The sequence below is a fragment of the Phoxinus phoxinus genome (assembly GCF_949152265.1).
Source record: "Phoxinus phoxinus genome assembly, chromosome: 22".
NCBI classification, from domain to species: Eukaryota; Metazoa; Chordata; class Actinopteri; order Cypriniformes; family Leuciscidae; genus Phoxinus; species Phoxinus phoxinus.
Window position 1 is genome coordinate 25,589,485 of NC_136897.1, and position 16,138 is coordinate 25,605,622.

The following is a 16,138-nucleotide window of genomic DNA, read 5'->3' on the forward strand; positions in this document are numbered from 1 at the left end:
GTAATGGGTGTGTTTTGGGCTTAACGTGCAATAAACCAATCAGAGTCAAATCTCCCACTCCCTTTAAAAGCCAGTTGTGCTCACGGCATGGCGGATTCGCTATTTACATGGCGAAATTTGCAAGCGGAAAAACTGAACGCTTCTCTAGCAAAGAAACGGATCTTAAATAACAAAAAAAAAATTGTGCCATTGACTTTAGACTATAGGTTTCAGACCATGTGCGCAAATGCAATTGCTATTTAAACAACGTGGTGCAGGACGTGAAAATGATAACTACGTCGGGCTGAAACTGGCACTCGCGCCAGGTGTTTGATAGGGCCCATCATGTTACAAAACCCATCTTGACCACCTTAAGGCTTAAACTGCTATGACCTGTTTTTCCTTGACAGGTCCTAGGTCCTCGTGGCATCACAAATGCATGGTCATCCCCATAAACCACTTCAGACCAGCTAGAAACAGATAACTGTTCTGGAGAGCTGCTAACAGTATGTCTTCCACCATAAAACTTATACTGTCACTAATATCATTGGTGTTACAGACATCTAAAGTGAAAATAGACCATTGTCTCCATCGGTCCCTGGCATTCTGCTCATGGCTAGTTCTGCCCACTCCTCAGCAGTGGGAGGTACACAAGAGAAACTGTTGTACCACTAACAAGGGGAGGTAAAGGGACACGAGGGGTCTCATTGCAGCTGCCACAGGTCACTTTACACATTCACCTCCACTATTCAGCTGCCAGCACGCTCCAGGTGGACTATTCAATGCCTCTTTGCAAGCTGTGGCCTAATATGTGAGTCCTAACCACATTAGAATGAATAGTAACAGTTGCACTCATGCTGTAAAACTTTGTGCATTGCACATTATATAAGAACTTAGGCCTTACACTAAAACAGCTAAAACCAGCCTGTGCTAATTGGTTGGTTTAGTTGGTTAGTTTAGGCTGCTCAAGATGATCTCCCAGCCTGGCCAAGCTGGTGTTCAGCTGTTTTTAGCTGGTTGATCAAGCTGGTCTCTCAGCTTAACTAGCTAAAGAAGTGGTCAAAACCCCTTTAAAGCTATAACCAGGCTAGAAGGCCAGCTAAAACCAGGCTAGTTTTTGCATGTTTTTTTCTAAGCTTTTAAGATGCAAATTACTGTGGCGATCTGCAAGAACATGGCGTATTTCCTCAAAAAAGATTATGAGTAAACCACCAAAACAATGGCGTTTGGTTTACTAGCCAATTCCTTACCAAAAAACTTGAATATTGGTTACTGGTTAGCATGGAAATGCTAAGTTTGCTAAATAGCCTTTGCTAAATATGTGCACAAAACAAGTAGGCCTACATACACTTGTCTAGTAGATTTCTTCAGCTATGAACCATGATTTGATAATTGCTATTGCTATATTTAGTTGTAATATTAAATATACTAAGATCCTCATTTCAGAGAGGTTTTTATTACACACAAAAATAAGATACGAGCCAAGATCATCAATATTTTTTATTGTTTTCCTCAAAGCAAAAGGCTGTAAATTTAAAATGCTGAAATTTTGTTAACTTTAAAGAGATGATGAAAGCTAACAGACACTAAAGATTTCACACAAGTAAATGACGGACCACTTCAACACCATGATCGACTCGCTTGATTCATGTGGAAATACCATACTGGCAATATTTCTAATAGCTTATTGTGATCTTGGTGGTTATTTTCCTCAGTTCTTCTGCAGTAGGTGCCAATATTATAGTATTATTTATATAGTCTTTGTCAGATATTAAAAGTATTTTTGATGCATATTGTCTAATAATGTCTGATAATTATGCAGTTAAGTCATTAGCCAGATGATATTTGAATGAGAGAGTAGTCGTCTTTCTTTTGCATCATGGTTGTGTGGGTCTGGATCTAATCACATGCATGCAAAATCCATATGGCAAGTTGATAACAGGACTTCATTCGAATCTATTTGCAGCAGTAAATGACTTTGTCAAGCAGATGGAAGAGGACACTCTTTGTTAAGGAGTAATTGTAGGTGTCCTAAAGACATCTTTGAATATAATTGCCAATGCACTTGTCCAGAAAATCTCTTTGGGTTGACCGAGCATTATGAAGAACAAACAAAATCAAATAGTGAAGGAAACGGTGAAAGAATAAGTATTGTGAAATAGCCATTGTGCCATTTCAGGATTACTCTTTTATATAAAAATGCCTCAAACCAGTACAAACAGCCTTGTGTTACTGAGGGAACGTCCTTGGAGAATCATTACAGAAAACACACGGAGCGGTCCCTCAGCTCTTTGCTGCCACCTAGTGCAGTGTTAAGTCAGTGCATATTCATGAACTAGTGTTTGTTAAAAATCACTTTAATATCCTATGAAGAAAACTGAAGTTATGGCTGAGTAATACCTGAAATTGTGTGCCTGAAATTGTTGAAGAGAAGAGTGTTTTGCTTGGCAGATGATAAAACAAGAGAAAAAAAATCACGTTAATAAATTAAAGAAGAAACCTGAGCCATTTCCAGGGAATATTTTACTTGTCCATGAACAACAACTGCATTAGCAACATACCACAACACCTTAGAAAATATTTTTTTGCAGTGTTATAATTTAAAAAACATGTTGCTTTTATTCAGGAATTATTATGGGAATGCAAAGTGGTAATTGTAATCTCTGAAAGCTGCCATACTCTTTCCAGGAGTATGAAATGTTACTACCGTATTTCGGTTCCTGAGACAAGGATAGATTTAAATACAATTCAGGCAAAACAGAAAATACAACACTCAACTTGATTGTCACCCACACTGCACTCCTCTGATACGCCTTTGATTTCAAAAGTTTTAGAAAAATGTTCAAAAACTGATCTATCAGCACTGCTCCATCACTGATGAAAAAAAACTAAATAATTAAACAGAGAACATCTTCTGAGGCTCATAACTCATCAGTGTGTTTTTCGGCTGTTTTAGGTTCTGTGATCTTCGGCTTTGTTTTCTCATCATTTGCAGTATTTTTAACAGTTGCTTTGCCTGTTTTCTTGCCAGGTGGTTTTTGATCTGACGTTACAGGTTTTGTCTTGTTGGCTGTTTTTGATTTCTTTTTTTCTGCTTTTGTGGTTTTTGTTTTGTCTGACTTTTTGCTCTTTGTTTTGTCTGCTGTAGCTTTTGTTTGGGTTTCTGTTTTGGTAGGCTTTTTTGATGCTTTGGCCTTTGGTTTTTCGCTTTTCTTGACCACTTTGCCATCAGTTTTGTTGTCTTCAGTAGCTTTGCTGGGTTGTTCTGCAGGCGTGCTTGTCTTTACTGTGTCTTGCTCTGTTGTTTTAGCAGGAATTATTCCATCATTTTCAGAGGGTTTCTCTTTACTATCCGTTCCTGTTTTCTGGACGTCAGCTTCAACTGGGGCGGAAAGTTTCTTCAGAAGTTCTTCAGCCTGTAAACGCTCCTGTGGAGTGGACCCAACAAAATGCAAGGTTAGAAAATGTAGAAACTTATTTTTTTGGTAACATTATAAATGTCTTTACTGTAACTTTTGATCAATTTAATGCATCCCGGCTGGATAAAAGTATTGATTTTTTTTTTATCAAAAAATATTTGAATAGCTTTAGCTTACAATAACAACACTAGAACAGACCCTGTGAAACACACAGTATTCCCTATTTTACTGCTTTATTTTAGCATTCACAAAAGTGCACTGAGAGTTATACTTGCCTTCTCGTTGTGCTGAGGATCCAGAGTGAACTGAAGCACTAAAGCACACCTCTGGCCTTTGGTTACAGCGGTGACTCCGTGAAGGTTCTCCTGTCCAGCTCTGAATCCCACGACTCTGCCACACTGAGGCTTCACCACTGCCTGAAGAGATGGTAGAGTGAAATAATATCCGTTTTAGAAAATTCATGCCACAACAGCACATTTAGTAGAGCATGCTACCTCATAGATTGACTCTACTAACTCTAAAATGGCTCACTAAGCGTTGCTGGGAAGCTACTTTGTCAAGCTACAATATTCCCTTAATACTCATGATTTAAAGTAGATACAACTTTTTATAAAGGAATCAAAAACACAGTGATAAATAGTAGTATTTATTTAGCTGCACAAAGTAAACACTAAATGAGTCACTTTCTTTGAATTGGTTCATTGAAAATAACTGATTTGCTAAAATGAACCAGACTTCCCAATGCTATTTGAGAGGAGAAGCATATTCCAGGATTAAATGTTTGATTAGTTAGTTAAATCTTGGTTAAAGCTACACTATTTTTAGTAGCTGAGCTAGTATCACACAACTGAAAAATAAAGATATGTTAGTAGTTACTTATTTTAGTTAGTTAGTTAGTTAGTTAGTGAGTTAGTTAGTCCCCTACACAGTTTGCCAATTTGAATGAAAATGATTCATAACGTTTTGAGATCTTACAGAGACTGTTTTGGCATCCGGCTCGGTGAAGATAAAATCTCCTCCTTCGAAGTCATCATTGAGGTACAAAATGGCACTACAAAGCAAAACAGAATGTATTAGTGAAAACACTATAAACTAAATGCGCATAATGCTATACTGGTTCCTCAAGTGGCAAACCTGTAGCCTTGATGGTTGTATGCCGACGGCTCTCTGACACACTCGTTGAGCTCGGAGATGAGCAGACAGTCCGCCCGGTCGTCCTGGTTCTCTGGATAGAAAGAGAGACCAACATGTGCTTGCTTAAGAACTAAATAGGTCTGTGTTCAAGATGCAAAAATAATGTATATCTTTCTTAAAAAGTCAGTTTACCAATGGTGGATCGGCAAACCAGGTTTGAGCTGGAGTAATAAAGGGGTGATTCCAGACCAAAGTAGGTTTCCAAACCCTTATGGACCTTCTCATTGAGATCGAATAATAAATGAGCTCCCTTCAAGGGGACCAAACCCTCCTGGCCAAAAAAACAGAAACAATTAAACATTTAATGATGAATTAAAATTAAAAACATACCTGAAAGACGAATATCACACTTTTATTTAAAATACAGAGTCTGCATAATCTAAAATCAGATCCATACCTCAAGCTAATTTTTTTAATGTATGATTTTGTTTTAAAACAAAGGTTTGAGGTCAGAATGATTGTTTTATTTGAAATAAATTAATACTTTTTTTATTCAGCAAGGATGCATTCAATTTATCAAAAGTGACAGTAAATGTCCTGAAGAAAATGTTTTACAGTTTACACAAATTAAGCAGCACAACTGTTTTCAACATTAATAATGAGAAATATTTCTTGAGTAGCAAATCAGCATCTTAGAATGATTTCTGAAAGATCATGTGACACTGAAGACTGGAGTAATGATGCTGAAAATTCAGCTCTGATCAATTTCATTTTTAAATATATTCAAATAGAAAACAGCTATTTTTAATTGTAATAATATTTAACAATATTACTGTTTTTACTGTATTTTTGATCAAATAAATACAGCCTTGGCGAGCATAAGAAACTTTAAAATGTTAAAAAAAATGTCTAACCGACCCAAACTTTTGAATCAAGCCCAACAAAAATAGAAACTAAACAACTGACCAAGTGTTGCAAGTGCAAGTGTTTCTTTATCACACTGATTAGAACACACTGAATTTATTAGTTTCTTCTTATTAGAGATGATTTCTCTTTAAACTTCTGTAGTAAAGTATGTCACCTGCAGAGCTTTGAGAACTGTGATGTCCTGAAACATCTCACTCGCTGAATGAGGCGACGGTGTTGCTTTAAACACATCTTGAAGAGCTGCTGCCTGCGAGATTTCATTTAAGCAATATAAAAAGAGAGACATATTTGGTTGATTGCAGCAAACAAATGCCTTCTTTGTTCACTCTTTTGGGAAAAATCACAAGAAAGGTGTAAACGTACACCGGAGAGGCGATGGAGTTCCTGACACTCATCAGACGTGGTTACGCCATCCAGGACGACTCGCTGTGAGCCGTTCAGGGCCGTGGATGTCATGCTTACTCTGATGTCACCAAACGGGAGTTTCTTGTCAGTTTCGGGAGCAGGTGCCGGTTTGATATCTGAAATAGCAGCAGTTTTGTACAGTACGTGCATGTAAAAGTGGAGGAATTGGTCATGTGACTTGTTTATCCCTACATCTTACCGTCTTTTACTATAATGGAAATGTCTGATGATTCTTTAGTCTTCTCTTCCACGAGTGTCTCGATCTCTTTCATCAGGTTCCCAATCTCCTCTGTGATTCTGGCGGCTGTTTCTCTGTCCGACCTGCGGACACCAGAGGACAACAACGTCAGGTCAGTTCAACTTTCATACAACAGCAAAGGTAGAATTGACCCTTCTCAGGGAGCTTGATTGACAGGTGATCTGCCCAATCATACTTCGCCATCCGCCATTTTGTCCGACAAATCAGTCAGGAGAGTTAGTAGATTAACATGGGAGGATTTGAACTTGAGAAGCGGAGTGTACGGACGTCTTTCCGCGGTTAAAACAACATTCCTTCTGATGTTCATTCATGTTTATCTGATGCTATAAATGAACTAGAAGGAAGAGATGATCGGTTCACAAGCAGCTTTAACTGAGGCGACACAGCGATCTGTCAGACACATTAAAGAGCCACAAAACGGTATTTATTGTTTACATTTCTTTAAAAAATTACCAAATTTGAAAGGTGAGACTGTTTAATACGTTTGATATCAAAAGTAACCTGGTCTGTCCTGTCTGCCAGCGTATCGTCCGTGTCCTCTCTGCTCCGCGATGTGTTTTTCACTAAGTGAGAACATGGTGTGTGTGTGAGAGCGGCGTAGCTTATCGGGCATAGCGACAGTAACTAAGGGGGGCGGGTCTTTCCGAACGGTCAATTACTTCTGTTTCAAATAAATATAATGTTGAACTTTATTTTCACAAAAGAATCCTGAATAAAATGTATCATGTTTTCCACAAAAATATTTTCAACATTGATAATAATAAGAAATATTTCTTGAGCAGCAAATCAGCATATTAGCATGATCATGTGACACTGAAGACTGAAGCATCACAGGAATAAACCTGATCATTTCAAAGATAAACTTACTTTTGTTTGTCTCTTAGTTTCTTTGGCATGACATTCTCAGGGGTCCATGTGTCCTGAGATGGAATGAGAGCAAGATTTTGATCATAACTTGTCACTGAACACAAATAAATATGAGAAGTACAGCACTGCACGCATGTTAACACTTACCGGATCAACAAAAGTTTTACCAAACATCTCGTAGCCGAAGTAAAGGAGCTCTTTTTCCAGCAGAGACCTCGAGATATGCTGCTTGACATTCTGCATCATGAAACATAACACGATGATGTTGTGTTCATAGTGAGTGAAGTCTGCACAATGTGACTTCATTGATAAAAACATAATTTCAAATGTATTTTCAATCGACATGACAAATAAACGTGCTGTGGATCAGAAGCATGCTTGCGCATCATTGCTGAGTGCAGACGGTACCTCTCTGGCTGTAATGTTGGCGGCTTTCTGGTCTCCCAGCACGGCGGAGTAGTACGCCAAGTTCTGAGCCATGACCGCATCCTCAGGGTGGAACAGCAGGAATGTTTTAGCACACTCAATGGCCTGCTCGTATTTCTCACCTGCGAGAGAACGCCTTCAGATTAACTGAAGTAAGTAATACATGATGCATTTACCCCAGTGCAACTACTGTACCTGCCATGCAAACTATGGCGTACTTAAATATATCTTCCTAAAGCTGACAGTGTTATTTTTGTATTGTTTATAAATGATTATATAGTATTTATTAATTTTAATTAGCTTTTTTTGTGTTAGTACTTAATTTTGTCATTTTATTTTTGTAGGTTTTTTTTTATAATTTCTATATAGCTTTAATGATTTTTTATTTAAGTTTTAGATTTAGTAATTTTAGTACTTCAACTTATTTCTGTTAGTTGCAAATGCAAGATTTCTAATTTTCCATAATTTTTTATCTGATTTTATATTTAAATTGATTTCAGTTGCTGAAAACAATTTCCGGTAACACCAAAAGCCTGTACATATAATTATAAAAGTGTTTTTGATGCCTTAAGGGATAGTTCACCCAAAAAGGAAAATTCTGTCATAATTTACTCATCCTCAAGTTGTTCCAAATATATGGGAGGAAATAAATACTATGGAAGTCAATGGGGCTCATCAAATGTTTGATTACTGACATTTTTCAAAATATCTTCTTCTGTGTTCCGCAGGGGGAAGAAATGCATACAGTTTTGAAACAACTTGAGGTTGAGTAAATTATGACAGAATTTAAATTTTTCTGTGAACTATCCATTTAATTAATTACTGTTTGCCTTTTAATGCTCGTTATAATGCATTGTATTGTCTCATGAATAATCATAACCACAATTATAACATTGAACTCATCTTTAGAAAGTATAATGCATTAAAACACATGACAATCAACCAATTTCAGATGTAACAAGGAATCTGAAAATATGGTCACAATTATTTATTAAAATATATAATGCATTATAACGTACATTTTGAATACCTTTATAATGCATTATACATCAAGGCTTTAAATAAAGTGTTACCCCATTTTTAATAGTTTTGCTTTTAGTAAACAATAACAATCTGGTACTGAATCTGATTATGCTGAATAAGAGTGTATCGTACTGTTATAGTATGAGAACTGAAGGTAGTTAAAGTGCGAGGGGAGGAAATCTTCAAAAGGCTTCTCTCTTCCAGCGGTGGATGCCAGCTCCACGACACAGTTCTGTTTGCAGCTCAAAACGTGAAGGTAATGATCTGTGATCAAAGCAAATATCGACATGAATACTTCAAAAATCCATATTTATGAAACAGAAAATCATACAAGGAAAAGAAAACTCAAATAAGACATCAAACACCATTGAGATTTCAAAATTACATAAATGATTCAATCAAAGAGAATCTTCTCCATGAGAAACAAGCACTGGTGTTGTTAACTCAAAACCAGAAGCATCAGAATCCCACATGCCTGTCATAGATTGAAAGAGGTCGGCGTTGTACTCCATGTAGTTGTAACCGTCATAATCGAACGCTCCTTCGCAGAGAACTCTGCAATCTTCATAAGCACTGAAGTATTCCTCAACAGCGGCCTCGAAGTGATCGATGGCTGGCGCAAACACTTCCACACTGTAATGTATCTTGCCTTCTAAAAATTCAGCCTGAAAACAATTACAGTGACAGTCAGTTATACTAAAGCATTATAAACCATCTATCTATCTATCTATCTATCTATCTATCTATCTATCTATCTATCTATCTATCCACTTACATATTCATCCATTCAGCTACCTATTCATCCATCCATCCACCTATTAAATTCATCCATCCATCCATCCACCCATTCATCCATCCATCCATCCATCGATCCACCTATTCATCCATCCATCAATCCATCCACCTATTCATCCATCCATCAATCCATCCACCTATTCATCCATCCATCAATCCATCCACCTATTCATCCATCAATCCATCCACCTATTCATCCATCCATCAATCCATCCACCTATTCATCCATCTACCTATTCATCCATCCACCTATTCATCCACTTACCTATTCATCCATCCACCTATTAAATTCATCCATCCATCCATCTACCTATTCATCCATCCATCCACCTATTCATCCATCCATCTACCTATTCATCCATCCACTTACCTATTCATCCATCCATCTACCTATTCATCCAATTACCTATTCATCCATCCACCTATTAAATTCATCCATCCATCCATCTACCTATTCATCCATCCATCCACCTATTCATCCATCCATCTACCTATTCATCCATCCATCCACCTATTCATCCATCCACTTACCTATTCATCCATCCATTCACCTTCCTTTTAATCCACCATCTCTGAAATATTCATATTAATAAACATTCCTCGTACCATGTGCGGTCTCTCCTCCAGGTCCTTGAAATCAGTCTCATGCACCCCAGCCATCATCCTGTAGTACTCTAAATTCTGTTTCATCTCGACATGTTCAGGGTTTGCTATGAAAAATGTATTTGCTGCTGCCACTGCCTTGTCAAGCTTGTTTATCTGTAGGTACAAAGAGAACAAAAATATTCAGATATTGGTTAGAAAACACTCATGCTTTCCAAGTTATACTTTAAAGACAAAAATCATAGAATATAGCTAGCTAAGCATGACAAACAAAAAATATTAAAAAAATGTATATATATGAAATATTATCATTATCAGTTATCATTTTCTTTTCGGTTCAACAGCTCACTCAAAGTGTTATGGTGATAATATAATATTTGTAATGCAAAACGTTGTATATATACACACACATTCTTATTTAAAAATCTTTATAAATATATATAAACATTTCTTATATATTTTTTATTTGTCATGCTTAGCTTAGCTATATTCTAGCAACAATTTGGTCTATAACTTTTAGAGCATGATTTTTTAATGCAAGAGAACTATGCATTTACATTAAGGCTGGTGGTCTGAGGCTCACGTGCCCGCCTATATATCTCATTTTAAACCATAATTTTAATAGGCAGTTGTGTTTTAGAGCCTCTCTTGAGTTCTGGAAGTATTTGAGACTGCAAGGCTCCACCTAAAGACGTGGCACAGTGAAGTGAGTTTGGGGGGGTTGGGGAAACGTGGATGAACTTCTCAAACATTTAACCATTCAATGCTATCTGCGCTTTGAACAGTTATGCAGTGCACATCTGATGCACATTTATGCATTGATGATATGCATCTGATTCAACTCGATGTCCTCCGTTTACAATAAGCTCGTCCTGACGCACTGATTTTGTCCCCATTCTAATTTAGGCTACTTTTAAAATGCCTTGCGTTTTTATTAAAAAAGTTTTTCATGCATTTCATTCATACTGGCCTCTTTTTTTTACCTTGAAGTAAGCCACTTGCAGATAATTGTATGGCGTCCTCTTCTTGAACTCCTGCTCTATAGTTTCACTAACTTTATGGAGTGTCGGTGGTCCCAGTTTCTCGCTTTCACATGCATTCACACAGTCGGCCCGTTTGAGAATCGTCTGGAAAAACGCTAAATCCTCCACGGCTCCGGTTCCTGGCATCGGGACACCTAAACCTGGAAAAGAATCCCCAAAAGCGGTGTGATCCGCGCAGGATAAGCGGCAGTGCGTCTGGATTTTACGCAGCGCTCCTTTATTCCGCAAAGCTCTTTCCATGTTCAGGATCACAGCTAGCCAGTCCTGCTTATAATACGCCTCCACCGCGTTGTCAAAAAGCAGATCGTATGGCTCAAATATTCCATTGATTTGGGGTTCACACAAGGTGAAATGTACAGTGGAGAGGATTGAGATCAGGGACAGTGAGGTCCACATCTTGGATACTGTAGGCCTGTGAGGTAGAACTCGGTTTTGGAAACTCTCCAGTCTCCCAAAGTCTTTTGAGAGGGTGGAGCTTCAGGACAGTGTGGAAGCCTGTCTGAACTGGGACATTTAGGGAAACTATGTGAAAATGGATCTAGACACAGATTTGAGTGACAATTGAGGCATTTTGAACTTTAGATAATTAATTTGTGTACATTCTCATATGAATAGACTACATAAAATGCAGTAAAGTTTCATTTATTTTTATTTTATCAAGTTAAAATATATGGGATCTTTAAACCGTCATCAATCCCCATGGGGATTAATAAAGTTTATAAAATGTCACGCTTTTAGTCAAAAACAACTTATTTTAAAGATTTACTAAAAATTAAAATTTCACAGCTTTGTCTAGTTAAAAAAAAAAATCTAATGTAGCAAGGCACGCCATCTGGTATACCAAAAATTACACTTCTTTCGCAATGTGTTGTTTCTTTTCATTGTTGTGAGAACTCTAAACATCACCAACCAGCCTGAAATTGTAAAAAAAAACAAAAAAAAAAACAGCCTGCATAATTCAGATAACAGGAAAAGTCCAAAAGTGGCGTGAAAAACCAATTATAAACTTGTACAGACTTGCATAATGTTCAAACTCAGATCTTTCATAACTGCAAAAAACTCACGTTTCAACATTTTCTACAGTCAACGTAACACGATACGCGAAGGCTGCCTCTAAATATGCACACTCGCTTAGTATTTGAATAATCGAATTATAAATAATGATTCTTATGATATTCCAAATTATTATCATAGAAACATGTGCTATAGTTTAACCCCTCATTAAATATGTGTGGAAATTATTAGATTACAAAAATAGAGGAATCTTTATACAGGCAACTATCACGGCTACTAACTCGAGGCAACAAACCATGCAACAAACACAGTAGGACCCCAGAAACGCCTCCTCCTGCTCCTCCTCCGTGACCGTGTTGTGCCAGATTTTTTTGTGAGACCGGCGAGAAGTCTCGTGTAAATTTGTTGAGAGTTGAGGGATAGTTTATTACAGAATGGATAAAACTGTCAGTCTGCCACACCAACCCAACAAAACCACCACGGGTAAGACAAAGGCTTTCAATGTTGATTTCAGAAATTATATGAACAAGTCATATAACTTAGCGTCATATATAAGTCATTTAATTTAGTTAAGGTTGCTGTCTGTTTTGTCAGCCAGTGAATGATTGATTGAAATATATTGATTGAGTTAATCTTTCCACTGCACCATATTGTTAGTTATACGTTGGTCTCCCAAAGTCTTTTGAGAGGGTGGAGCTTCAGGACAGTGTGGAAGCCTGTCTGAACTGGGACATTTAGGGAAACTATGTGAAAATGGATCTAGACACAGATTTGAGTGACAATTGAGGCATTTTGAACTTTAGATAATTAATTTGTGTACATTCTCATATGAATAGACTACATAAAATGCAGTAAAGTTTCATTTATTTTTATTTTATCAAGTTAAAATATATGGGATCTTTAAACCGTCATCAATCCCCATGGGGATTAATAAAGTTTATAAAATGTCACGCTTTTAGTCAAAAACAACTTATTTTAAAGATTTACTAAAAATTAAAATTTCACAGCTTTGTCTAGTTAAAAAACGTGTTAGTTATAACGTTAGTTAACATCAAACAGATGTTAAATGTCTTTGCTTAAAACTTAAGCTTAACTAACGTTACAAGTTGACATAGCTTTTGTAATGTTATTAAATGTCCCATTTTTGGCTCACTGTAAACATAACATACATCAGAGTGATAATTAGAGTGAAAACACTGTTTCCAGAAGTTAAAATTATTCGATTTCATTCACACAAACACTACATTAGCCTGTAGGCTTTTGGTAACATTTGGAGTCAATGTGGAACTTGGCAAGTCCCAAAATGTATTGTGAAGAAGTAGTTTTTTAAAACGTTAAACACCCCGAGTCTCTGCTCTGCCCCTCATGAGGTGTTTTTTACTCTTGAGAGCTTATCTAACCGGTTGCATAATTACCTTACACAAGTAGTTCCTAATGAATTACTGTGGCATCTCAGATCTCAGTGCAGGAAGCTTTTGAAGTCTTTCTGGCATTTTTATGGAAGTGGCGGTTACATAGAAATGTATTATAGTTATTGTAGTAACTATTCTATTTTTGCTGAACTATGAAATATGGTTACAGTTTTATATGATTATTCTTTAGATTTTATGCATAATTTTTACTAAACCATGTCTTTACTATGGAACAGGATTTTACATGTGGACATTAATATGTTAATATTACAGTAACTTTGGTGGAGGCCAGCAGTAACCCAAGTGGAATGACGCTGGTGAGTCCCTACCAGACTAACCGGGTTGGGGATCCCATGAATCTAGTTGCTCTGGCTCAGCAAGTACAGAAGGTAAGTGTTGCATTAGATCACACTTGTGATATAAAATTTTTATCATCTTTTATTGATGATTTTTTTTGTGTGTGTGGAAATTTTAGGGAGATGAATTTATCAGAGCCAATGCTTGCAGCAAACTTACAGTCATTGCTGACCAGATAAGATACCTTCAGGAGCAAGCAAGAAAGGTGAGATTGAACCATCAAATCATATGATCATTTCTATTATACAGCAGTCTGATAAATGTCACTGGAGTTGTATTGGGAGCAGCACTGCACACACTGTGTCTTAAAGGTAGGGTATGCAATTTCGGAGAGGCTTGCGATAGCAAGCTAGTTTTGGAAAGCATGCAGCCTTGTTTATTCTATCGTCTCCGCAGACTGCGCGCGCACCTCCCCAAACGGACGAGGCGTTTATACTCGATGCGCTCGCCGTTGTACTATTCTGTGAAACGACTCAAGTAATTGTCCTCTTAACCATCAGGAATCAACTGTGAGAAGAAGAAAGGTCCACACATAATGTTTATTTTAGTACATCACCACCAATACCACACTACAAAAATAATTGTGTAAAATCCAGTAAACCCCTAAGATTATTACTTATGACATTAGAACAAAATATGTGGATATGAAAACATATGTAGGCTATAGTACAACTAAATTAACGATCTCTTAAATATTTTCTAATTTCAACATTTCATTAAGTTTCGTGGACATTTTATAAAACATGGACCTTTATTTTTATTAAAATGGCTTATGTCTGCTATTGGCTCATTTAGTAAACGTAAGCAACTAATTTAAGACGCATAAACTGGGTGCCGGCGCGTGAGACATACCCGTTTATACATGCTCGGCCAGATTCGGCTCGAAGTCGTGCATCTTCGGATGCGGATCCGCGTGCACTGTTACAAAAAAAGCCGTGCGCACCCAACGTGCACGACCACCCACACCGGAATGACGTTATTTTTGCCGCCCGCACCTTCGTGCTCGTGCGGACGAGGCGAGTATACACCTAGCTTAAGATCCCACCCTCCCTTCAGAGCACTCTCTTTCCAAAGCCTCGCCTCCTCCAAAACACATGAACGCAAACACAGCCAGAGCAGATTCTGCAAAGCATCACGAGAGATGGCGTTAAATTATCTCATGTATCAAAGCACATAACATTACAATAATAATAAACGTAAACTACTTACAGAGTGCGCGCTTGTACCTTGTTTCTTGCGGCGCTCAGTGACTGTCTGTCAGCAACTCTGCATCGCCTCATGCAACGCGCTGATGATATATGACATGCATTTAAAATACATTTGTTGACAGCTAGGTAGGACATAGTATCATTGGATGAATGTTTTTTGGTCCTACACCTTCCACAGAAGATATATGTAAAGTGTTTATGAAAAAAAATTGCCTACTTAAATATATGTGCCAGTGCTAATATAATCTGAAATGTGACAAATAAATAATGGTTAAATTACTTCCTTTTTATACTTCAGGTTTTGGAAGATGCCAAGAAAGACGCTGAGCTTCACCACGCCGCCTGCAATGTTGTGAAGAAGCCAGGAAACATGTATTATCTTTACATGCGCGAATCCGGACAGAGATACTTCTCGATTCTGTCTCCTCGGGTGAGTCGATTGCCACATTATGAGACTCTTGTTATCAGTTGTTATGAGTAAGAAGTGAGGTCAATCTGTATTGATAGTGAAACAAAATGTTTAGTATGCATTACTGTAATCACACTATCACCTCGGAAATAAGGAATTGTGCAGTGTTTAGTAATGAAAGATGTAATAAAAGTCACTAGCACAATTATTTATTGTTTTCTTAAGCACAATACAATATTTAACAGCTAATTTAATGTAATATTTCAAACTCTTACAGGAATGGGGTCCCAATTGCCCTCACAAGTTTCTTGGCGGATACAAACTCCAACACGACATGTCTTGGACACCACAAGAGGAGGTTGAAAAGCGGGACGCTGAAATGAGCATCATGGACAAACTGTTAAACAGGCAAATCGCTCTACCAGCCTGCACAGAGCCCAATTTTGAGGGTATTTCAGAGTGAAAGGGCAAAGCTCACTCGTGGACTGTCTTATCTGGCCATGGAGGCCAACTGGTCTTAAAAGATGCTAATTGGTTGTTAATATACAGGATAAATTGAATTAAAATTCAGTTTTGCAGACTCGATTACCTTGTTACTACTGTTGAACCTGTCATTCAATCATGCATTTAATGTCTTTGTGCTCATATTTTTCCATTTTAAATGCTATGCTCAAATGTATCTTAATTTAAGAACTACATCTTTTTGCCATTTGGTTTTCATTAAATGGTTGTTACAGTGCCTTATTGATTTTGTGTAAAGCAGCAGAAAAGCACTGCTTACTAGTATACATGAAACAACACAACATATGTGCTCCTATATACTTTATTAAACACATTACTCAAAGATTTTATGTACAA

At 37.3% G+C, this 16,138-nt stretch overlaps 2 protein-coding genes across 4 annotated transcripts; one reads left to right on the plus strand and one right to left on the minus strand.

Annotated features, from left to right (window-relative positions):
• Nucleotides 1-1,464: 1,464 nt before the first annotated feature.
• On the minus strand, nucleotides 1,465-11,959 carry p3h1 (prolyl 3-hydroxylase 1). The gene is made up of 16 exons (XM_079598036.1): nucleotides 11,945-11,959; nucleotides 10,821-11,384; nucleotides 9,841-9,993; nucleotides 8,915-9,104; nucleotides 8,572-8,703; nucleotides 7,399-7,538; nucleotides 7,138-7,227; nucleotides 6,991-7,043; nucleotides 6,064-6,185; nucleotides 5,823-5,980; nucleotides 5,614-5,706; nucleotides 4,725-4,863; nucleotides 4,533-4,623; nucleotides 4,374-4,449; nucleotides 3,674-3,814; nucleotides 1,465-3,407 (listed from the first exon to the last, which is right to left on the minus strand). Exons 2-16 carry the CDS (start codon nucleotides 11,274-11,276, stop codon nucleotides 2,901-2,903), a joined length of 2,541 nt encoding a protein of 846 aa, XP_079454162.1. The 5' UTR covers nucleotides 11,277-11,384; nucleotides 11,945-11,959; the 3' UTR covers nucleotides 1,465-2,900.
• On the plus strand, nucleotides 5,893-16,019 carry cUnh1orf50 (chromosome Un C1orf50 homolog). Of its 3 annotated transcripts, none has more exons than XM_079598044.1 (6): nucleotides 5,893-5,965; nucleotides 6,140-6,214; nucleotides 13,580-13,695; nucleotides 13,782-13,868; nucleotides 15,170-15,301; nucleotides 15,558-16,019. In XM_079598044.1, the coding sequence occupies exons 3-6, from the start codon at nucleotides 13,615-13,617 to the stop codon at nucleotides 15,741-15,743; spliced, it is 486 nt and encodes a 161-aa protein (XP_079454170.1). In that variant the 5' UTR covers nucleotides 5,893-5,965; nucleotides 6,140-6,214; nucleotides 13,580-13,614; the 3' UTR covers nucleotides 15,744-16,019. The 3 variants fall into 3 exon arrangements, with proteins under 3 accessions (XP_079454170.1, XP_079454169.1, XP_079454168.1); XM_079598043.1 differs by having other exon boundaries at nucleotides 5,957-6,004; XM_079598042.1 differs by lacking the exons at nucleotides 5,893-5,965; nucleotides 6,140-6,214 and adding an exon at nucleotides 12,182-12,377.
• Nucleotides 16,020-16,138: the final 119 nt, after the last annotated feature.

What these genes read in the sequence shown, in the direction of transcription:
- p3h1 (XM_079598036.1), bottom strand. Translation starts at nt 11,276, where the DNA reads ATGTGGACCTCACTGTCCCTGATCTCAATCCTCTCCACTGTACATTTC. An exon ending in GGTTTGCCGATCCACCATTG is followed by an intron (nt 4,624 to 4,724) that starts GTAAACTGACTT and finishes CTTTCTATCCAG; the next exon opens with AGAACCAGGACGACCGGGCG. An exon ending in TACAACCATCAAGGCTACAG is followed by an intron (nt 4,450 to 4,532) that starts GTTTGCCACTTG and finishes TTTGCTTTGTAG; the next exon opens with TGCCATTTTGTACCTCAATG.
- cUnh1orf50 (XM_079598042.1), top strand. Translation starts at nt 12,329, where the DNA reads ATGGATAAAACTGTCAGTCTGCCACACCAACCCAACAAAACCACCACG. An exon ending in ACCCAACAAAACCACCACGG is followed by an intron (nt 12,378 to 13,579) that starts GTAAGACAAAGG and finishes TTAATATTACAG; the next exon opens with TAACTTTGGTGGAGGCCAGC. An exon ending in TGGCTCAGCAAGTACAGAAG is followed by an intron (nt 13,696 to 13,781) that starts GTAAGTGTTGCA and finishes TGGAAATTTTAG; the next exon opens with GGAGATGAATTTATCAGAGC.